Genomic DNA, 24402 nt, shown 5'->3' on the forward strand with positions numbered 1-24402 from the left:
CAAGACAAAATTTAACGTTCTGTGGCAAGATGCACAACTTCTCAGAAGACTAATAAGAGTCAAGTCAGAGTCAACCACTGAAAAAGATAAACTAACATTTGTACATAAGCCAACATTTTATAAAGGTAACAAGTCTAGGATCTCTTTATAGCAGCCATAATAAACTGTAGACATTTTTCATAATCTCAAGCAGGTTTCAGATTTCCAGATTGTAAAATGTAGCCTATAAAAACATTTTTTAACATAAAATATTACAACCTTGCAATACGCTAAAAACAGATCTGAAAAAAGACCTGAAAAAAAGATTGTATTATGTGATTCTTCAGTGCTACAAAATGGATGAAGTTTCCATATAAAGTACATTTATTTTAAAATGTAGTGAGGTCAACATCATTTGCATCTGTTAAAACAAGAATACATGTGCCACAGTGATTGCTCTACACAAATACACATTATGCATTATAATTAATTCAATCTATGTAACTATATTGTAACTATATGTTCAGTGGATTACATCCACTTTTGAATACACTGATATGAGAGACTGACTTTGTGTCATGGAAAACTATGTTCAAGAGTATAAAATCTGGAATTCTGAATGTTACTTTGTTGTTTTGTACTGTGTTTATTAAGTGGTTTATGTTATTATTAACAGTTTGGTGTAAGGGTCTAAATATCACAGAAACCATGACAATCTTAAACATGTTGAGCCTGTCTGAAGATCTTTGGAAATGCCAAATGCACAATTATTTCAACATTTTGTTTGAGCAATTATTCACAAGGTTCTTTTCTCTCTCTGCAAATTGTCCAATCAGTTCAGCTAAAGTCAGAAGAGTTGATGCTCTAATGCACTCAGTGTTAATATTTATGGGACCTGTTAATGTTCAAAGAGCTATAGGGATAGTCCACCTAAAAATGAAATTCTGTATTCATTAAGTAATCATTATGTCATTCCAAACCCATATGACTTACTTTCTTTTTTCATGGAACACAAATAGAGATATTCAGCAGAATGGCTATGCTCTGTTTCTGGTCACATTTCATTTCCATTGTCATTCTTTGAAAAATAATAAAAGTGAAAGGTGATCAAGGACAGAGCAGCTTGGCTATTCTGCTAGATAATTCATGGAAATGATAGGGGTTTGGAACAACTTGAGGGTTAAGCAAGAGGAAAGCTCCCAATGGATTAACCCAAGTTTCTCTTACTCTTAACCTTGACCTGAGACAGATTTCTCAGTGAAGGGGAGACCCAGCCCCTTTCTTACTTTTATTTTCCACACCCCTATGACAATTTCTTGCCCAACCAACAGTAAAGGGCTGTGATATTTGAGTACATAACATATGCTTCCCACATCCAACAAAGTATTGCTCACACTGTGACACCCCTGCTCTGTGTGTTAAGTTTAAAAGAGCCTGCTCAGCCTCATGTACGCTCAGTGGGCTTCCAGTGCTGGACGGTAGCCAAAGGATTGCTCAGGAACAACACAGGAAGAAGCCACAGGGGCAAACAGTGGCAGTGGAACATCTGATTTACCTAACAATAATCTTGTTGCATTCTGAGAAAGGCAAAAATACATACCAATATTAACATCAGAATGTATGCGCCTGGGGCTGTGTTGGCCCTCTGTCTGTCTTGCTTTTTGAACGGGAATGTGTTTGGTTATGCATATGGAGAGGATTACTCTGATCTCTACTACAATGAAATCATTAATGGTGACCTCCAGCAAAGTAAGTAAAATTCAAGATACCTTTTTGAGGTCTCTCATAATTAAATTTTTATTTATGAATGTTATACAGAAATACTGCTTCTCAAATGAAAAGTGATACCCTGTTTCAAAGCAGCACTGTCTGTCTCTCATCTAATTGAGCCCAATTCCAAATTGCAATTGTAAATTATTTTCAAATGAACTACATCAAGCGTTCTGTAAATCTATTTTAATAGGGTGAATAGAAGTAAAGTGATACACTTTTTGTCATTGAGATGAAGGGCAAAAAGTGTCTTACTTTACCTGTATTCACCCTTATATATCTGTATTTATAATGCACAATGCAATAAAAGCACAATGTCATGACCCACCATAGCTTTCACAAATAAAAAAGTTTTGAAAAGTAGATTACTGGGTAGATTACTTCTGAATTGTAATCTGGTACTGATTACAAATTACATGACTAAAAATTGCAATCATTAACGTACAATAAAATCTTTTATCGTATTTTTTAGGTAATAAAATCTGATTATTTTTGGATTACTTATGGACAGTGCTGTAGTAACTGATTACATGTAATCTGTTTTATGTAATCAGATTACAAAAAACTACAGGACTACAGTTACTTTTTCATAGATTACATGATTACATATTAACAAGGCAATGGCAGTAAATTGTTAATAATTTATTGATCATTTTCATACCAATATCATCATATTCTAACCCCGAGGTGCAATAGTCTAACAGATGAACATTTTGAGCAGGTGCTCCTTTTACGTTACAACAGTAAGATATGCACCTCAATAAGGAATAGGTGATGGACTATTAATAAGTAGTAAGAGTTCAAAGTAAGTGTGTCAGTGTTTTGAACTGTTAGTTTTGGCCTTATGGTGTCATTACTGTTGATTTCAGGTTCATTAATGTTTGTTCATGTAATGTTTCTATTGTTTAATGCATTTAAAACAAACTAGATATATGTGTTTTAAAAAAAAGTATTATTTCTTACTACCTCACCAATGGTGTGCAGCTTATACATTGAACCTAATTGCTTTAAAGGATCTAATGGATGCCATCTCTGGGTCCTGCCCACAAGGTACACAACAGTTCAAAGAATCCTCTTTGTACTTTTATGTTAAAATGATTAGGTTGAATGTAATCCAAAAGTAATTTAAAAGTAATCGGATTAGATTACCCCAAAAATGTAATCTATGAGATTATGTTACTGATTGCATTTTTTGGCATGTAATTTGTAATCAGTTTGTAATATACACATTAGTTTGTAATATACACATTATACCACTCTGAAAGCGCTTGGAGTGCTCAGATTTACCCCAACAGAAGGGGTTAGCTGGATTTGGGAGGACGTCATAAACGGACAGGATTAGGAACTTCAGGTGAAGGGGCTCAGCTTCCCAAAGCCCTCCCCAAGAGATGTTTCGATAATCTACCTGGTCCCACTTAGTCCATGCACCCTGCTGTCGCATGACCATCCGAATTTTTCAAAACAATTCCACACAGCTACAGGCGGGGGCGTTGACACTTATTTCATATGCAAAGATGTTACCCAATCATAGCAGTGGGCATTTACATTGAAGTCTTAAAGGGGACATGACCCAAAAATTTAGCTTTTTAATCAGAGGGCCAAAAACAGGATAGAAAATGGACAATTATTTCTAAATTATGACTATTTTTGATGAAATAATCTACTAACATTATAAGTGGACCTCAGTGAACATTATAAAATAAAATAAAAAATGCAATGCATGACACCTTTAAAGATTAAGAGCTATTTCTACTTTATCTAACCTTTAAAATGAGCTTTGTTGCTGTAATATTATGTATTCAGTTGATTCAGGGATGTTAAATCATATTTTTGACTTCAATAAAATCAGTTAATTTAGATGTTACCTCATGAAGTAATTTTTTAATGTAGTTAAGCTGCACCAATGCTGAGCAAGAAGAAAAGACTACAAAAAACCTCTTGAATGTTATTGTTGTTTATGTCTGTATTTAAAGAAAAACTCTAAAAATTAAAAGGTACTTGAGACACTGTCAGGGTTTCTCAAATTGCCACACTGGTGGAACCCTTATAGAGAAATGTCTAGGATTCCTTTTGAAAGTGCCTCAAATATCCTATAGTGCACTCATGGAACTTTAATACAGTATATATCAAGTGCCTCAAAACCTTTCCTTTATTAGATTTAGGAGGAACTATTGACAGTCTTTAGAGTTCTTGCAGTCTATGAGTTCCATTAAGCATTTAAAACTTTTTGAAAGGGTGCCTATAGGTTTAACAGAGGGCTACGCCAGTGTGGCATTCTGAAGAACTCCAAAAGGTGCCTTAATTATCATTTTTACAGTGAGTAGATTTTGATCAGAATTCAAGCTGTATCATGTGATTGGTTTTACCATCTGAAGGATTGTGTCTCCTCACATTCCAACACAGAGCACTAACATTCACCCTCTCTCCTCACAGCAGGAGCCACTCAAAGTCCCTGCCAGTCCCAAGATATCTTGCGCTGGGACAAACTTTTTATCATGCTGGAGGACACTCAGATGAGGCAAAACATGCTCTTGCAGCAGAGTGAAGACATGGCTAAGGTGGAGATGAATGACATACGGAAGGAACTCCAGAAGCTTAGTTCTAACAACAACAAAGCATGTGCCCAAGTCTTAGAGAACACTTGCAAAGGTATAAAGGAGCAGATGAACCTCAAACTAAACAAAGTCATGGAGCAGCTTCGAGAGGCTGCAGATAAGTTTCAAGCCCAAAAAAATGAAACGTTGCAGCAGCTTCTGCAGTTCAGCATGAGCCAGGCCACACGTCTCACCAAACTTGAGAGCAACTTCCTGCAAGGAGTAGGTCTGACACAAGTGGCCATGAAATCTTTACCCACATACCCAAAGGAACAAGAGGCAAGCAGTGCTGATAGCGGGAAGCTGGAGAGAACGCTAATTGCCACCGCTGCAGATCTGCAAAGGGTGCATGCCCAGCTAGCCCTTTTCCAAAGAGCAATTGCACACCATTATATCCCTTCAGGTGAATATCTGCTTCAGCTTTTGGAAAAAATATGCTTAGAACCACTCTATGTGGATAGTTGGTATGAAATACTTTTAGGAAGCTGACATGTCCTGCGGTATGGCATGCTATACTCCATCTAAAATTATTTTAAACAGCATTTTGATAATACTTTTGCAATTAGTTTGCATGCAGCTTTCATGGCTATATATTAACTGAGAGCTTATTGAATATTCGTATGTTTAAAAAATCATTTGTCGGGGCCTGGGTAGCTCAGCGAGTATTGACGCTGACTACCACCCCTGGAGTCGTGAGCTCGAATCCAGGATGTGCTGAGTGACTCCAGCCAGGTCTCCTAAGCAACCAAATTGGCACGGTTGCTAGGGAGGGTAGAGTCACATGGGGTAACCTCCTTGTGGTCGTAATTAATTGTTCTCGCTCTCAATGGGACACATGGTAAGTTGTGCGTGTATCGCGGAGAACAGCATGAGCCTCCACATGCTGTGAGTCTCCGCAGTGTCATGCACAGCAAGCCACGTGATAAGATGCACGGATTTCAGAAGCGGAGGCAACTGAGACTTGTCCTCTGCCACCCACATTGAGGTGAGTAACCTCGCCACCACGAGGATCTAGTAAGTAGTGGGAATTGGGCATTCCAAATTGGGGAGAAAAGGGGATAAAACGTAAAAACAAATACAAATATATCTATATTTTTTTTTAATCATTTGTCATACCACAGGAACTTTTAAAATGAACTAGTGAAGGCAAAAGTGTGATTTAAAATGGGATACTTCACCCAAAAATACTCTTATAATTTACTCACCCTTATGCCGTCTCAAACTTATATGACTTTCATTCTTCTGCGAACACAAACAAAGATATTTTGAAGGATGTAGGACTATGGTGTGTTTTTGTCTATACATTGTAAGTCTATGGGATCCAAAACTTTCAAGCTCCAAAAAAGACATAAAGGCAGCCAAAAAGTAATCCTTACGACTTGAGTGGTTTAATCCATGTCTTCTGAAGCGACTGCTTTGGGTGAGAAACAGATCAAAATGTAAGTTCTTTTTCACTATAAATCTTGACATATGCAGTCTCCTTGGCGGATTAAGCTCGTTCACACTTTTGGAGACATATGGATTACTTTTATGCTGCCTTTATGTCCTTTTGGAGCTTGAATGATTTGGATACCACTGACTTACATTGTGTGGACAAAAACACATCATACATTCTTCAAAATATCTTTGTTTGTGTTCCACATAATAAAGAACATTACGCAGAACCTCCTTTTGTATTTCATGGAAGAAAGAAAGTCATATGGGTTTGGAACAGCAATAGGGGGAGTAAATGACGGCAGATTTAAAGGGATAGTTCACCCAAAAATGAAAAAACTGTCATCATTAACTCATCCTCATTCCATCTCAGATGTGTTTGACTTTCTTTCTTCTGCAGAACACAAACGAAGATTTTTTGAAGAATATTTTCAGCTCTGAGATACATACAATGCAAGTGGCTGGTGACCAGAACTTTGAATCTTAAAAGAATCACATAAAGGCAGAATAAAAGTAATCCACAAGACTCCACTGGTTAAATCCATATCTTCTGAAGCTATATGATGGGTGTGGGTGAGAAACCGATCAATATTTAAGGCCTTTTTACAGTTAAATCTTTCACTTTCACTTCCACATTTTTCTTGTGTTTTTAGCGATTCACATTCTTCATGCATATCACTACCTACTGGGCAGGGAGGAAAATATATAGCAAAAAAGGATTTAAATATTGATCTGTTTCTTACCCACCTATCACATCGCTTCTGAAGATATGGATTTCACCACTGGAGTCAAATGGATTATTATGCTGACTTTTATGTGATTTTTGGAGATTCAAAGTTCTAGTCACCATTCACTTGCATTGTATGGACCTACAGAGCTGAAATATTCTTCTAAAAACCTTAATTTGTTATCAGCAGAAGAAAGAAAGTCATACACATCTGGGATGGTATGAGGGAGTGGAGATGATGAGAGAATTTTCTTTTTTGTGTGAACTATCCCTTTAAGTAATTACCAGTCATAGGACCTACTTTCCCTTATATATATATATATATATATATATATATATATATATATATATATATATATATACAGTACATTTGAAACTCTTTGTTAAAATTCTTGGCATTGAGAAAAAATACCAAAAACAAAAAAGAAAAAGTCAGCGGACATGTTCTCATCAATTACCCATTTGCATGCTGATTTGCATGCTTATTGCCCTAATGAATATTTGCAGCCTTAATTTTTGCTCTCTCTCTCTCTCTCTCTCTCTCTCTCTCTTCCAAAGGCTGTGAAATGGCTTTATTATTTCCAATGCGTTCCAAGCACATCTTTGCAGAGGTGACACCCTCCAAATCATTCTCCCTACGATCATTTACAATCTGCATGTGGGCCAAGGTGACTCAGTCTCTGAACAGAACAGTGCTTTTCTCTTATGGCACCAGGAAAAACACTCAGGAGCTCCAGCTTCTCTTGGCAAGGCGCTCTTTGCTCCTAACAGTGGGTGGTGAGACCCATCTAGTGGAAGCTCACAACCTAGTAACAGATGGGCAGTGGGCACACTTCTGCGGAGCCTGGAGCTCAGACCAGGGGCTGGCCACTTTGTGGGTGAATGGAGAGAGAGTTGCCAATGTTGCTGGGGTAGCCGAGGGGCACATATTGCCTGGTGATGGATTCATTCTGCTTGGGCAGGAGCGCAGCCGGTTGGGTATCTACAAAAAACTGGACTCATCCGTAGCCTTCACAGGAAAGATGACAGGAGTAAACATGTGGGACCATGTGCTGGAAGCAGGAAGGATAAAAGAGTATGCCAAAGAAGACGGATCATGTGATAATCGTGGGAATGTGATTGGATGGGGTGTCTCAGAGATCATTCCACATGGAGGTTCTCAGTACATCAACTGAAGCTACACAATTTTTGTACATTAAGAGGAAGAGATATTATATTTTAAAGTATCAATGAGTTTGTATTGACCTCAGTGTTTTATACCACTGCTTTTAGTTCTTGTTCATACCAAATAAAGCTTAAACACTTTACACAAAGTTAATCAAAACAGTTTAATTCTGTGTGTTTTTTGTTTTTGTTTTTGTTTTAATGCATAAATGAGAAAATTGCATTAGAATGTAAATGAATTTGTCAAATGAGTACCAAGCTAATAAATTCTTGTGGTGTGCCTTAATGAGCCTAATTAATGGACTACAAATAGCAGATCTGTTTCTGTTGTTCCCAATTTGACATTTTAATGACTTAAGGTGGGGCAAGTCTGGATTTATTTACAGCACCATGCTGGACTGTTTACATTGTTCACCAATAATTTGAAACAGATTTGCCCTCTCTTGTAGTTTATGTGCAATTTACAATGTTTGGCTGGCTTAATGCTGCACTGGTGTTATTCTAATGTGACTACTGCCAGTTGGTTCAGTCTGACTTCAAATAATACAAAATAAACCCAAGCAAGGCGTTTGCCTAAACCATTGTGACAGCATCTATTAAATTACACCCTGTACATGAAATGTTTATTACAATGAGCTGTGTTTTCCAGTGCTATCAGAGTCATAAGGTCATAATAGCCCTCATGTGTTGACTGACCTAATTTATTTATGTGTATGACAAGCCTAAAGACACTACAATGGACCACGGTCTGGACTATAGGTAACACTTTACAATAAGGTTTCATTTGTTAACATTAGTTAATGCATTAGGTATCATGAACTAAGAATTAATAATATCTTTATTACAACATTTATTAATATTTGTTAATCTTAATTAAAATACAATTGTTAATTGTTTGTTCATGTTAGTTCATAGTGCATTAACTATTGTTAACATATACAACTTTTGATTTTAAAAATGTATTAGTATATAATTAATAAATGCTGTAAAATAATTGTTCGTTGTTAGCTCACGTTAACTAATGTTTTTAACTAATGTTAACAAATGGAACCTTATTGATATATTATATATTTTATTTATATATTTTCATCCTAACTCTGTTTGTAACCATGGTGATTTTAGTTAGGATATATATATGAGAGAGAGAGAGAGAGAGAGAGAGAGAGAGAGATAGAATTTTGAGTATGACAACATGTAGATGTTTAGTTCCATTTTTTTTAAGGTTTACAGTTGTTAGTTGATGATAATTGAAATGTAAGCACAGCGTAGTTCTAGTGGGAAGACTAGCAGCTGTACATCATCGCACCATTAGCTAGGTAACTCCTAGCCAATCACATGTAAGCCAATGCATAAAACATTGCTGTTTCAGTGTGCTAACACGGCAACCTCCACCACCCCACCACCAGCAGTTGAGTCCCGTCCTGCACAGGGGTAGGCTCCTCGCCCCTGCCTCCTATCTCCGGCAGGATATGACGGTTCCGAGTACAACTTCTTCGGACCACCAGACGGGGCTTACGCCAAAGAGAGACATTACATTCTGTTTTATATACATCAAATAAATGTCATCTTAAATTTCACTCAAGTCTGCGAGTCTTCCTGATAGAAATAGAGATTATGATATAGACAGGGTTGGGAGGGTTACTTTTGAAATGTATTCCACTACAGATTACAGAATACATGCTGTAAAATGTCATTTGTAATGTATTCTGTTAGATTACTCAAGGTCAGTAACGTATTCTAAATACTTTGTATTACTTCTTCAGCACTGGTAGATTTTTTTCACTTGTTTTGACTATAAAAACTCTGCCAGTACAGTAAGACAAAATACACATGTTAAAAATACATTCTCTGAAAAACCTAAATATCTTATGCAGTGTTATTTCTAAAACAAGATAAATCAAACTGATCTTGTTTTAAGGATTTTTAGATATTTTTACAGGAAAACAATATAAAACATATGATCAAGAATATGATTTTTGCCCTAATAACAAAGGTCTTACTAGAAAAAAAGAAATTATGATCCAACGTGAATTCTCTTGATAAAAAAATATGATCGTGCCTGGTAACGTGCATGTAAAATGGCTAGAAATAGTATTTTAGCTTAGCGTAAAGCTGACAATTTACACAAGGTTTATTTCTATTTCTTCTGCTCCAAACTTACTTCAAACGTACTTCTCTGTCTGCTCGTATGAATGTAACACATCATAAAAAAGTGTTTCACCGCTGTTCAAATGCACTTTGGATCACATCATTTATATGCATACATTTTTCCGTCTGAAAAGACTAAATATTAAATGAAACAAATGACAATAAAATGCAAAGTAATCTTTTCAGTAATCAAAATACTTTTTGAATGTAACTGTATTCTAATTACCAATTATTTAAATTGTAACTGTAGTGGAATACAGTTACTTATTTTGTATTTCAAATACGTAATCCCGTTACATGTATTCCGTTACTCCCCAACTCTGGATATAGATAAATACAAAACTGTCGTTTTGATAACTTCCTTCATAAGAGTAAAGAATTAAGTAGTACCAGCATATTAAGAACAAATCTCGATTACAAAAGGCTATGCTCTCATTGAATTGAAACTTTCAGAAACGGTTTAAATGTAGAATTTGTTTAAAATATTGTCGTCTGCGCATTGGCCTCTGGGTGGTAGTGTACTCAAAAGGGAGGAGTTGAGGAGAACAAACTGGCAAATATAATGATGGTTCTTTCTGAATGACACGTATGAGAGTTTAGAAAACAGCCAATTCATAGCCATTTGCTGTATGGAGGCAACATTTCACGTTAGGACTAAGTATCTATAATTAGAGCTAACATGAGAAGTATTTGATAAAGAAATAGTTGCGTCCATTAAAGGGACAGCATCGCGACGACATAGAGAAATAAATGTGCGTTTCGTAAACATTTTATGTTATTGAAGAATCGGATGGAAAATAGTCTTAACCGACGACTCTCTTTGAGGAAAGGATGGGGAAAGGCATTTGCTCGAGACGACAGAGAAGAATATTTCAGTCTTTCTTACTTCTCATCTTTGTCTGCGGGACGTTATGCGCCTTCATGATCTCGTATGAGATGCATAAAGAGTTGAAAAAGACAGAGGCGACAGCATTGAAGTACCAACAGCATCAGGAGTCACTTTCTGCACAGCTGCAAGGTAACGAAAATTAATGAAAACATAAAACGGCACTTTGCATTAGCCTGATTATGGATTATCGGATTGTTTTGTGATAATATCTGATGCAGCCAGATTCTGTGGAGATTTCCATTCAAACTTACTTGCCCAGTTTAGTTAGAATGTCATGTCATCATTATATAATGCATCATCATAACACTTCGCTCGGAATCTGAAAATAGACATATCATTAATAATATAATATAATATTGTAAAATATTATAATATTAAACTGCCACATAAAAATTTAATTGTTTACACATACAATCTTTAGTTAATGATTTGCAGTTGGTGTCTATGGGTGATTCTCACAAAAAAAAAAAAAAATGTCAAGAAAATGTCCTGGTCCTATAAAGAAACAAATAATACATTTTATTAAGCATATCACAGACTACTTTTAGGGCCATTAAGATTTTTACATTGTGACATTTTTATGACGAGCACATTTTACCCGCCCAAGTTCTCATTTCCGAAAATAGATGGTCATTATGATAAAAAAAAAATAAATAAATAATAAAAATAAAATAATAATAATAATAAAAATACTGTGTTGCAGTAATGAGAATTATATTAAAAATAAAATATTTTAATATAAAAAAAATATTAATAGTAAAAGTAAAATGTCTGGACAGGTTAAGGTAATGAGAACTGGATGGTAAACTGTGCTCAAGGTTCAAAAATTAATGTCATATTGCAAAAAAATCCTAATGGTCCTAAATATAGAAATATATATTTCCTTTACGCAAATTATAATTGCATTTTTGTATAGATTTGAGGGTAAAAATATGAGCGGTAATTTTCCCTAACAGGTTTTGTGGAAATCACCCCTCTGAATGGGGTCTTTGAGAAACTTAGATACCACTACATTGAGAATTTTCACCTCTCTGTGACATTTTAGGGGCTACTTGTGCTAATATTTACTCTCTGACTTTCTCTCTGTCTCTTTTTCTGTCCTCAGTGGTATACGAGCATCATTCTAAACTAGAAAAATCCCTCCAGAAAGAGCGACTTGAGCATAAGAAGGCTGAAGAGGGTAATGTCCTGTTCATTAGCACAATCATTGATTTCCTGATACACACAACCCACATTATCTGAATGTGAATTGATAATGATAATGAAAGATAATGATAATGAGTGAATTTTACTGACTACAGTGTGCTGTAAGTTTGTTTTTAAAAGCTGTTATTGAATGTCAATACATCACAGATTTCCTTTTGTTTAAACGGGAATCACAAAAGGCCCTCAACAAAGAAAAGGTAAGACTAGAATCTAAAGCTGATAGAGTTTGATTACTAAATATGTGTAAACATGACAGAGCTGTTATAGCTGACATGGTTTTAAGATGCAAAATAACTACGTTTTGTTTCACCTAACAGCAAGAGTCGACCTATCGACTGAATGCTCTGCAGACGGAGCACCAAATCCTAAAGGTGAGATGGCATTCCTAATGGGAGTTATTAAAATGCATTTAAAAAGTTTCTAAAATGCAATTATGCAGTATATGCAAATTGTAATTTTATTCGCTGCTTTAATTGTTGAAACTGTATCTGATACAACCATATAAATGTAATGTGAAACATAACAATAATTCTTCTCTTGCTTGTCGACTTCGATACGATCAGGCCCAGCATGAAGACTTAAGAATGCAATATTATGAACTTCAAGAGAAACACCAAAATCAAGGGGAAGATCACGAACATGTTCTGGATGAGCACAGGCAGGAAATGGACCACTTGCAGAGGGAGAAGGAGGTTGATATATCCAGACTGAAAGGTAATCAGTGTATTACTCATATTCCTATTTAAAGGGATAGTTCACCCAAAAATAAAAAATTATCTCATAATTTACTCATCTTCATGCCATCCGAGATGTGTATGACTTTCTTTCTTCTGCTGAACACGAATGAAGATTTTTAGAAGAATATTTCAGCTCTGTAGGTCCTCACAATGCAAGTGAAAGGGTACCAACATTTTAAAGCTCTGAAAGGCACATAAAAGCAGCATAAAAGTAATCTATAAGACTCCAGTGGTTAAATCCACATCTTCAGAAGCGATATGATAGGTGTGGGTGAAAAACAGACTAATATTTAAATCAGTTTTTACCATAAATTTGCCACCCTGCTTAGTAGGTGGGGATATGCATGAAGAATGTGATACGCCAAAAACAAAAGAAGAACAATGTGAACGTGGATATCGATTGTTATAAAAAGAAAAAAGGGCTTAAATATTGATCTGTTTCTCACCCACACCTTTCACATCGCTTCTGAAGATATGGATTTAACCACTGGAGTCATATGGATTACTTTTATGCTCCTTTTATGTGCATTTTGGAGCTTCAAAATTTTGGTACCCATTCACTTGCATTGTGAGGACCTACAGAGCTGAAATATTCTTCTAAAAATCTTCGTTTGTGTTTAGCAGAAGAAAAAAAGTCGTTCACATTTAGGATGGCATGAGGGTGAGTAAATGATGAGAGAATTTTCATTTTTGGGTGAACTATCCCTTTAAGTCCTCACGTTTAAAGGTATTGTTCACCCAAAAATGAACATTTTTAACATTAATGACTTTTTCATACATGTAAAACAAAAAGAGAAATGTTGAAATATTCCCAATCCACTCTTTTCTATGAAAATGAAATTGAAAAGGGACTCAGTCTGGCAAAGCTCCAAAATTAAAAAACAAAACCAAAAAAACAAAACACCATAAAAGTTTCATAACAGTAGTCCATACGACTCATGCATTATATTCCAAGTCTTCTGAAGACATACAAATACTTAGTGTGATGAACAGATTTTGTATTCCATTGAAGAAAGAAAGTCACTTGTGTTTTTGGAGCAACATGAGGATGTGTAAATTATGATAGAATTTGTATTTTTGTGAAACTATTCATTTTAGGATCCTTTTCTATCCATTTAAAAAGCACCCCTCTGTACACCTTTGCTAGAATCCTTTATCACTTAATTTTCCCCTTGCAGAGAATGTATACAATCTTCAAGAGGAGAACAGACAGCTGCGGAAAGCTCATCAGGACATCTACACACAGTTACTTGACGTGCGGGTTAGAGAATGTACAAAAGATTCTGGGATATATTATGTGATTTGGGTTTAAAGGGAGTTTGAATTTGCATGTAGTAGTTCAGAAAAGATAATTGTGGAAAAGGAAAGATAATTGCTGTCTCTCATAATTGTGAACTCTTGCTATTAAACACTAACATACAAAAAAATGACTTAAATTTCTTAAAATTGCAGGAGCAGCACAAGAACCTAAAAGCTTCAAAAGATCATCTTTCACTCACATTAGAAGACCATAAAAATGCACTTGTTGCAGCCCAGGTAATTCACATTTCTGACTGCTGCTTTAGGTTTAGTGTGATCAGGATGTATTTGTGCATGTATCATGCTTGGTGTATATCACATTCCTTCACTGCATGCTGCAACACTTTTAACTCCGCAAATAACAGAACAATTCTTGAACGTTATTTACATCTCCAGTTACCTGGAGCAATGCTTTTAACACTGGCTGTCCACATACTAATTCTGCCTAATATACAATGTTTACTATTAATGTGAGAAAATATTGTTCATTACTGATCATAGTCATAGTTCATCTGTTGACTATATTGAATGAATCCCACATAATTAAACAACATTCAAGAGCTGTCTGCAACTATTAATTGTGTTCTTCCCTAAGATTCCATGGCATCTAGTCCAATGGAGACAGTCAGATAAAATGTGGATACAGATGGAGCTTATTTCGTAGGACATGTCTAGCTATGCATACCTCCTGAGTATGTCTAAAGACTCAGATAACAGGTAATCTTTTTCTGTGCCTCAGGGTGCAGCTTCAGCCGTAATGACTACAGATGTGTTCCCATCCTGACAGTTGACCCTGTGTGAGTGATGCATGTTTGCCAGCCATTAACATTCTACTGACATCAGCGACTGAACATTTTGAGCTGATTGAATATTTAGATATACTCGCTAAGTGCCTCTGTGTGATGCATTCTAACATTAAAATGGCTTATACACCTTTATTTTATTTATTTTTTTTTTTACATCAAATGACATAACGTCTTTGCAGTAACATCATGTGATACAAAAACAAATGTGTAGTATAATGTGTAGTAGGCAGTTAGCATTATTTCAGAAAGTGCTCCAGTCACCAGACTTCCATTAGAGATAGAACATTCTCAAATAAAACTAAGGGGGTTCCTTGACAACTATGGTTGGGAACCGTGAACCGATCCTTATTCAGAACTGGAACCGATTGATTTTCATGGTTTACTGTTTCGTTAACGATTCACGAACGAGCATTCTTCCACCTACGTAACTCCGTAATAATATACTCTAGCTGTGTCCGAATATCCATACTTCCTTACTATATACAGTATTATGCCAAAAACAGTATGCCAGTGGAGCCGAATCCTCAGTATTTATAAAACAGTATGCGAGGAATACCTGGATTATACTATTTCCAGCGAGATTCTGAAGTGCGGATCGACTGGACACTTAACGATTCCATAATAATCCCTCAGGAGCTGAGGAGATGTCACATTGAAAGGGGTCATGAGGAATCAAATTTTCCTAGATCTTTTGACATATAAGAGGTCATTGTGCTATAAAAACAAATTGTAAGTTTCAGAACTCAAAACTTCCTCCTCACTGCAAAAAACGGCATTTGTTGAAAACAAGCTGCCAAAACGACTCGTTCTCTATTTCCTCTACATTGTGATGTCACACTGTGGTAGACATTTGCATCTGACCGCCTTTGTCTACACCTACTTAACCTTTAATCGCTTCCATAGCCCCTCCCAGTAGCGATGAGCAGTGAGATAGCAAGGAGAAAGCAGGTCAGTCAACAGCAGAGAGCCAATCATAACAGTGGGCGTTTACTGTCAAGTCTTAAAGGGGTCATGTCATGAGGAATCACATTTTCCTTGATATTTTGACATATAAGATGTCATTCTTCTATATAAAAAAAAAAATACTGTAAATTCCAGAACTCAAAACATAATCCCCAAAAGCATTTATTGAAACGAAGCTGCCAAAATGCCCCATTCTCTACTTCCGTGACAACCCTACGTCACTTGGGGTACTTATTAATTCAAGATGGCCTCTACAGCAACAAGTCATGGCCCCGCCCACTGGTGCTCACTTGGCTCATAAACAGAGACAGAAGGACAAAAGGCCTACTGTCGTGGCCTAATTACTCCTGAACACAAAAGGGGACCCATCTGGACTATTTTTAATTATTTTTGTATACAAACAAGTACTACACAGACGTCTTTGACTGTTGTCATCTCTCTGGCACACTTTTAAAAGACGCAGTGTCAAGTTTCAACTCTAAAGAGAAGATTTGTTTCATCAGCTGCTTTGGCTCCTGTTGTTTTGTTGCTCAAACCAGTCAACAAACTGTCCTTTTGCCTATCAGCGGTATTTTTAATTGTTGATGTATGTAAAGGCACTAGATGGACATCTTTTACCATTTTGATTTGTTTCCAGCGATGTGCACCTCAGTGCAGGATAATAAACTTGATGTTTGCATCTTGTGAAGCAGTCATAAATGAGTCATTGCCAAAGAATTGTCACTGAAGGATATGGGACAGTTAAAAACACTATTGGACTCGATCAAAAACATAATTAAACAGTTCCATTTATTAATATTTCAAGTGTCATGATTGTTTATGATGCTTACACGCTGTCTACACAGGGTGCGTCCATTGACGCTACGCAACGGCTTGACGTTGTCTACACCGGGCACGTCGACACAAACTTTCTGAAATGTTTCTTTGTGTTGTTGGCATTAGTAACGGCAGTGCAAAATGGAATGAGACACCTGTTTGCTTACTGTTGTAGTGACGCACCGCAATGGATGCATGCTTCCATGGTAGACAGCATCATTGATTATAGCATCCGGTGTAGACAGGGTGTGAGTGTTAACAGTTTTGCTTGAGATGAATAGTGTAATATATTCGGATGCAGTGTGTTGGATGTGCGTTATGTGTAAACCGTGAAATGTACATTTCTAATGTTTTGGTGCTTGTTTATTCTCTTCCGACTGAGTTTAAATATGGCTGAATTTGAGGGGCTGCACACTTTTAGCCAATCTTAACAGAGGGTGTTTACATTGAAGTTTAAAGGAGGAGCTGAGGCAAAACTCGAGCTTTTCAGAAAGATGGTCAGAGACAGAGTGGAAAATTATCATATATTACAAAATTATGTATTATTGAAAGAAAAAAAAACTTTACTAACATTATTAGTGGACCTCAGGGAAGATAATGAAACCATAAAAAAGAGCATTTCATGACCCCTTTAAAGGAGAAGTAGCACCAAAACTGAGCGTTTCTGACAGAGGGTCAGAATAAAGGTGGAAAATGAGCATGTTTTACAAATATGATTTTTTTTGTTTGTTTGTTTTTTGCTAATTTTATAAGTGAACCGCAAGGAACATATTAAAATAATAAAAAAAAATGGCATGTCATGACCACTTTAAAACGTCGGATTTGTAAGAACGGCGTTGAATTGCGAGTTGGACGGCTCTTTCCAACTGTAAGTGCCATATACTGTATACTAAGAAAGTTGTTCATTGTGCATAAATGATGTTTTTTTTTTTTTTACAAAACCAGAGTAGATTATTTTCACGGTTGTTGTTATTACATTATATATTTGGGTCACAGGGCAATACCCATGTCCCTGGAGGAAGTACAGTATATCCAAAATTTATTCATACTACTCGCATGCATACCTGAAGTACGTACTGTTTTACCAGCTGAGAAGTCTGCCCTTCATCAAATACAGTACATATTCTGACAGTATACGATTTTGAATGCAGGGACAGTTAATGTTTCCTGCATTGCTATTCAGCAGCGCCGGAATTTGAGCAGGTTCTTCTGAATCTACACCACTATATATATATATATATATATATATATATATATATATATATATATATATATATATATATATATAAATAATTTGTTTTTCAAGAACAATACAATGAGAATTGTACATTCAGATGTTTGGAAAAAAACAGAAAAAAAAAAAACAGTACTAAACAGGTGCCAGAGTACAATAAAATAAATAAAACAAAGAGGAAAGTGGTGCCACTTATGTAAAAATATCATACTTGCTTACAATACTGCAGGCTGTAATCGCCTTTTTACCTTTATATTTGTATAGAACATTACAATATTTTTTTAAATCATTTTCAAAGTGAAAAAAAATTGGTTTGGAGTGAGACCATTTCATTTTATGAATGTGAAACTTTCCCATTAGGATTAACAATTGTATAAGATATGCTTTTTCATTATTAATTCATGGTCATTGAAGTATACCATTATGTCAGCTCCACTCAGCTGTAAAGCAATGTTAAATTTCTGATTAATTAAACGTTCCACATCAACCCAAAATATTTTTGTATATATACAATGAAAAATAAATGAAAAATAGTTTCCTTGTCATTTTTAAAGTCGCAAGATAATCAATATCCAGTTTAAAATGCTCCAGCACATGCTTTACTGGATATATTCTATGCATTACTTTAAAAAAAAAACTTCTTTTATTTTGTTATTAATGTAAAATGTATCCACTGTTCTCCAGGCTTTATGCCAATTCAAGTCTCCAAACACAGAAGACCAAAAAAATGTTTTGAAAAATTAGCTGGGGGATATACAATGTTATTTAGTATATTTCTAATGTAATTATTTGAAACTATTTGTATTACCAATAAATATTTTATCCTTAAAGTCAACAAGATTTGGGTCTTTCTCTCCCCATACCTTTTTGGGGATTGCATCCATTACAACTGCAAATTCCTTAGGTCTAACTGGTATTTTAAATTTATCCAAAAATTCTCTATATGTTAACAGAATTCCGTCACTTTTAATAATTGACTGACTATAGATCGAAAAATAGAGATTTATTTTTGTATAGAATGTCTTTGTTGTTCCAAATATAGTATCTCCTTGAAAAATTATGCTTATAGGCCATTGTCCATGCCATGAGAGCTTGTTTATGGAATTTTGCAAGCTTAACTGGTATTTTTTCAATTGAATAATTACACTTCAATTAAAATGAGGTTACCCATTTGCTTGAACAGATAGTTGGGAAATTAATTCCAAATGCTGTCTTTCTTCTTTAAATATTGAATAATCCAATTTATTTTAAATACATTGTTTAAAGCATCATAACTCAATACCTCTAAACCACTATCTACACCGCAAAATATACACTCTACCTCCCGAACGAATGATGCTTATCAACCAGTTCGTTTAAGTGAATCAAATGCTTTCTGAATTGCAAGTCTTTCATTTCACCATGTCCAACTTGCGAGACTTAAATAGTAACTGCATTTTACTGCAAATATTGCATTTCTTATTTTTTCCTCAAAAGTACTCAAAGAATCATGAATGAAATTAAGGTATCAGAATCGTTAAGAAGAATTGGAACCAGAATTTTTTAATTCCTTATGATTCTCCTTATTTACAACAATTATTTATGAAGGTTAGAATATATGACTTAGAATATATTTCAAATTATGAATTCACTGCATTTTCCCTTGGTTGATTATTTAGTTTATGTCTTAGAGTCTCTCTGTGTTTTGTTTCATTGCATCAAGTCTCATTCAGTATGACTTTCATGCCTTATCTATAGATCAGAAATTATCACTTCAAATATTTTTATTCTATCTTTATTTAATGTTTGAATAAAGCTTCAGGTGGAAGAACTGAGGCAATTAAAGGAGAATCGCTATAAAGCATCCAATGCAGTCCAAGCAGCTAAGATCCATACATTACCCAGTGCAACCACACACAGCCATGAACTGGAGGCAGTAGAACACAGGAAGAGCCAAAAAGAAGAACTGGATTTTAAGCCACATCAGGTACACAAGAAAATCACTTATTCACAGTAGATGTTGTGACCAGCAATGCTTTATTCTCATTATTCTCATTTCCTACTGTAGTTTTAAGTATATATTTGTAGGACATTTTGGCTAGTTTTTCAGCTTCTAGACAGTGGCTAATGTGAGTGTCTTATCACCAAGCCACACTACACTTTGGGCATATGGATGTTTGTGCTTTACAGGTGGAAGGATATCAGGGAAAGGGAAATGGGTTATCCCCTCAAGGTGTGTTGGATATCAATGAGACCAAAGTAGCAGTGAAGCAGCCGCCTCAAATTGATGTTTTTGCAGAGGGAAAAGGGCAGAAAGAGGAAAGAAGCACATCAAAGGACAGAGGAGGAGAGGATGAGAGGAAACAGGCAGCGCTGGAACATTCCTTATCAAATTTAGAAGAGCTGAGCATTAACCCGAGTAAACCTCTAAGCCAAACCTTGGAGAAAAAGACACAGACAGAGACACTCCACAGAACCGAAGAACACTTTGAGCCTTTGGATCAAGTTATTGCTGAAGGTAAGAAAAATGTCTTTTTTTTTTTTTTTTTTTTTTACTTTTTTTTATGGTGATAAGGGTTTTTCTGAATGTATAACATTTTATTAAAGGGCTAGTTCACCGAAATTTCTGTCATTAATTCCTCACCCTCATGCTGTTTCAAACCCTTATGAATCTCTTTATTCATGAAACTCAAAATGAGATGCTAGGTGGAACGTTAGTCTCAGTCACCACCTTTCACTTTTATTGCATCTTTTTTCCGTACAATTATTCTGCCTAACATCTCCTTTGGTGTTCCATGGAAGAAAGAAAATTATTCGGGTTTGAAAAAATATAAGGGTAAGTAAATGATGACAGAATTTTCATTTTTTGATGAACTATCCCACTAGGCAAAGGGCTCTGAAACCAAAGATACCAAAAATGCAGTAGTAAACAATACTATAGCCAAATAGTCATATGGCCATTTTTGGTCATCAAACTTGCAATTGACTCAAGCTTTTGCTTTAAGTTTGTGGAAAAAAACAAACAACTAAACTAAACTAAAGTTTACATTTTGTTACATATGTTAACTTTACATGATGATTTCTGATGAAATACAGGGAATGCTGTGCAATCACACCATGTTTTGGCTGGACGAGAAGGTGTGAAAGATATTGAGAACACTCAAAAGCATGATAAGGTATATCTGATAAGACAGTTTACATGTTATTTGGTGTCTCAGTTTCTTTGTTGTTAATTTCATCTTATCTAACATTGGATTTTCTGGACATTTGAGCTTTTTCTCCACAGATCAAAGTCTTTGTAGTAAGAACTGCATGATTACATATGAAAGTGCCCCAAATCAGATTTGAAAAGATTGATGTTTGTGTTGACGCTGCTCAGAAATTAGATCTGTGTCACAGTCCACACAAATAGGATTTGGGCCATTTTCCATCCAGTGTGAACACAGACAAATTGGATGCAGAGTTTTAAATTAATAACTCATTAAAATCAAGCCATTGCTGTGTAAACAGTGTAAACTGTGGTTGTACTGTCAGTTAGTTGACTTTGAAAAGCAAATCACTTTCTTCAACGTTTTAACATAGAAATATTACACCATTTGAGTTAAAAATGTAATAAGACACTTCAATTAATTACTTTTTACTCTCTCTTAGAATGGCTTATTTGAGAAGAGCCTGGGAGTAAGGGACCTGAACTCTGAGAATGAGGCCAACAACCTCAAAAAAGAGGATGAATTTGAAGAGGCAGAAGAAGAAACAGAGGATAAGCCCAGTGTGAACAAGGACAGGCCTGAGGAGGATGAGCAGCTTGTGGTGAGAGATCAGGATGAGGTCTACTAAAGGACAAAGACAAGCTCCACTTTACTTACTGTAGTGCGGAGGAGGGCGGGGCCGGGCCGGAATGATGCACTCCCGGACCCCAATCAGCCTGATGAGGCGAGCGAGGGATAAAGGCGACCGGAGTCGGCAGTTCGAGAGAGAGAGAACTACAGGCAGCTGCCCTGTATGTGTTTATGTTTGTGTGTTTTTGTTTAAGTTTATCATTAAACTTTATTTATATTGTCAAGCCGGTTCTCGCCTCCTCCTTTCCCTTACCTTACATTGGTGCCAAAACCCGGGAGGGAGGAGGGATGCCCGTCGTAGAGTCCTTGACACTGCCATCCACCCAGGGGAGTGCTGCTGCCATCCACCGGAGGACAGAGTAGCCCGACTGCCCGGACGCGGGGAACGGTCGTCGTCCGCGAGGCAAGTGGGGACTGGACTCCCCTACTGCCTGGAGCCGCTGCCAGGGGTGGAGGAGTGCCCTGCCGTCCACGAGAGAAGGAGGCGAGAACCGGCTTGACAATATAAATAAAGTTTAATGATGAACTTAAACAAAAACACACAAATATAAACACATACAGGGCAGCTTCCTGTAGTTCTCTCTCTCTCTCGAACTGCCGACTCCGGTCGCCTTTATCCCTCGCTCGCCTCATCAGGCTGATTGGGGTCCGGGCGTGCGTCATTCCGGCCTGGCCCCGCCCTCCTCCGCGCTACACTTACATTTACGTTTATTCACTTGGCAGACACTTTTATCCAAAGCGACTTACAAAAGAGGAATAATACATCATAAGCGATTCATCTTAAGGAGACAGTAGCATGAAAAGTGCTGCATTACATAGTTTCAATTTCATCAGAATAATAGTATGCAAGACAGACTAGAATGTAAAAAAATAAATAATATATATTAGTTTATTTTTATTTTTATGAGTGCATGGTCAAGTGCTCATGGAAAAGATGTGTTTTTAGCAGTTATTTGAAGACAGAGAGTGAGTCTGCTTCACGGATGGAGTTTGGAAGGTCATTCCACCAATGAGGTACAGTGAAGCTGAAAGTCCGGTAAAGTGATTTGGTGCCTCTTTGTGTTAGTACAATAAGGTGCCTCTCATTAGCTGACCTTAGGCTTCTGGTGGGAATGTAGCTCTGCACGAAAGATTTTAGGTACCCTGAAACAGACCCAGTGACTGTTCTGTATGCCAGCATCAGAGCCTTGAATCTGATACGTGCAGCAAATGGCAGCCAGTGAAGAGAGACAAGGAGTGGTGTGACATGCGCTCTCGTGCTGCTGCATTCTGGATCATTTGCAGAGGCCTAATTGCGCATGCAGGGAGGCCTGCAATGAGTACAGTAATTTAGTCTAGTTATGACAAGTAACTGAACAAGGAGTTGTGTGGCATGTTCAGATGGCATGTTTATTTTCCTGATGTAGTAGAGTGTAAATCTACATGATTGTGCTGTCTTTGAAATGTGGTCTGTGAAATTGAGTTAGTTGTCAATGGTTACCCCTAGATTTCTGACCGTTTTGGAAGGCATTATTGTAGATGAACCCAGCTGAATGGTAAAGTTCTTAACAGCAGGGTTGGCTGGAAAGACCAGGAGCTCACTCTTCGCTAGGTTAAGTTGCAGGTGGTGTTCCTTCATCCAGGTCGAGATGTCTGCCAAGCAGCCCGAGATCAGTCACCGTGGGGTCGTTGGGCTGGAGAGACAAGTAGAGCTGTGTGTCATCGGTGTAGCAGTGGTAAGAGAAACCATGTGCTTGAATAGTGGGTCCCAGTGATGTTGTGTATATAGAGAAGAGAAGTGGTCCAAGAACTGTGCCCTGATGTACCCCAGTAAGTAGCTGATGTGACTTGGACACATCACCTCTTGTGGCTAAATTGAAAGACCTACATGAGAGATTGAACCAGCTAAGCACGGTTCCTGTGATGCCCAGAGTAGAGAGGGTGGACAGGAGGATCTGATGGTTGACTGTGTCAGAGGCTGCAGATAGGTCCAGTAGAATAAGGATGGATGATCTAGATCCAGCTCTTGCCTGTCTCAGCGAATCGGTGACAGACAGCAGGGCAGTCTCGGTGGAATGTCTACTTTTGAAGCCTGACTAATTGTCATCCAGCAGCTTGTTCTGTGAGAGACAGGCAGAGACTGGATTGAAAACTAACCTTTTGAGTGTTTTCGTACTTCTTTACTGTCTGCAAAAAGTTTGTAGTGATCATGACCTTTGGCATTTTCACATATTTTGCCTTTAAAGTTGAAGTGTGTATTTTTTGTTGTTGTTAAAATACTTTCTATCCCATCTTAAAGGAATATTCCGTGTTCAATACAAATTAAGCTCAATGGACAGCATTTGTGGCATAATATTTATTAACACAAAAGATTATTTCGACTCATCCCTCCTTTTCTTTAAAAAAAGCAAAAATCAAAGTTACAGTGAGGCACTTACAATGGAAGTGAATGGCGCCAAATTTTGGAGGGCTTAAAGGCAGAAATCTGTAGCTAGCTTACAATTTTATAAAAGCACTTACAGTAATTCTGCTGTAAGAACTAATGTATTATTTGAGCTGTAAAGTTTTTAAATCGTTATTTTTATAGTCATTTTAGGGTTTTAGGGTTTGTTGACATTACATCATCATGGCAACAAAGTTGTAAAATTGGCTATAACTTTACACAGAAATGGTTAGTAAGTGATTTTATCACATTAAAATCATGCTAACATGCATATAGCTTATGTTGTCTTGTGGCTATACTTTTCAAATAGTTCATATTTTAACGTTTACGGATTGGCCCCATTCACTTCCATTGTAAGTGCTTCACTGTAACCCAGATTTTTGCTTCTTTTTTTTT

General features: G+C 36.6%; 2 protein-coding genes across 3 annotated transcripts; both read left to right on the forward strand.

The window, feature by feature from the left end:
- The first annotated feature begins 1364 nt into the window (after positions 1-1364).
- Positions 1365-9231, forward strand: LOC127442226 (pentraxin-related protein PTX3-like). Of its 2 annotated transcripts, none has more exons than XM_051700099.1 (3): positions 1365-1728; positions 4186-4746; positions 7063-9231. In XM_051700099.1, exons 1-3 carry the CDS (start codon positions 1596-1598, stop codon positions 7677-7679), a joined length of 1311 nt encoding a protein of 436 aa, XP_051556059.1. In that variant the 5' UTR covers positions 1365-1595; the 3' UTR covers positions 7680-9231. The 2 variants fall into 2 exon arrangements, with proteins under 2 accessions (XP_051556059.1, XP_051556058.1); XM_051700098.1 differs by having other exon boundaries at positions 4183-4746; positions 7063-9229.
- A 1134-nt stretch (positions 9232-10365) lies between these two features.
- Positions 10366-19680, forward strand: LOC127442230 (Golgi integral membrane protein 4-like). The gene is made up of 9 exons (XM_051700106.1): positions 10366-10834; positions 11811-11885; positions 12059-12108; positions 12229-12282; positions 12475-12625; positions 13827-13909; positions 14101-14184; positions 14687-14744; positions 19562-19680. Exons 1-8 carry the CDS (start codon positions 10648-10650, stop codon positions 14729-14731), a joined length of 729 nt encoding a protein of 242 aa, XP_051556066.1. The 5' UTR covers positions 10366-10647; the 3' UTR covers positions 14732-14744; positions 19562-19680.
- The last annotated feature ends 4722 nt before the right edge of the window (positions 19681-24402 follow it).

The sequence above is a fragment of the Myxocyprinus asiaticus genome, chromosome 6 (assembly GCF_019703515.2).
Source record: "Myxocyprinus asiaticus isolate MX2 ecotype Aquarium Trade chromosome 6, UBuf_Myxa_2, whole genome shotgun sequence".
Lineage (NCBI taxonomy): Eukaryota > Metazoa > Chordata > Actinopteri > Cypriniformes > Catostomidae > Myxocyprinus > Myxocyprinus asiaticus.

Excerpts from the sequence above, each read along its gene's own strand:
- LOC127442226 (XM_051700098.1), top strand. The coding sequence starts at position 1,596 with ATGTATGCGCCTGGGGCTGTGTTGGCCCTCTGTCTGTCTTGCTTTTTG. Across the intron at positions 1,729-4,182 it reads TAATGGTGACCTCCAGCAAA|CAGGAGCCACTCAAAGTCCC; the intron begins GTAAGTAAAATT and ends CTCTCCTCACAG. Across the intron at positions 4,747-7,062 it reads ACACCATTATATCCCTTCAG|GCTGTGAAATGGCTTTATTA; the intron begins GTGAATATCTGC and ends TCTCTTCCAAAG.
- LOC127442230 (XM_051700106.1), top strand. The coding sequence starts at position 10,648 with ATGGGGAAAGGCATTTGCTCGAGACGACAGAGAAGAATATTTCAGTCT. Across the intron at positions 10,835-11,810 it reads ACTTTCTGCACAGCTGCAAG|TGGTATACGAGCATCATTCT; the intron begins GTAACGAAAATT and ends TTCTGTCCTCAG. Across the intron at positions 12,283-12,474 it reads CGGAGCACCAAATCCTAAAG|GCCCAGCATGAAGACTTAAG; the intron begins GTGAGATGGCAT and ends CGATACGATCAG.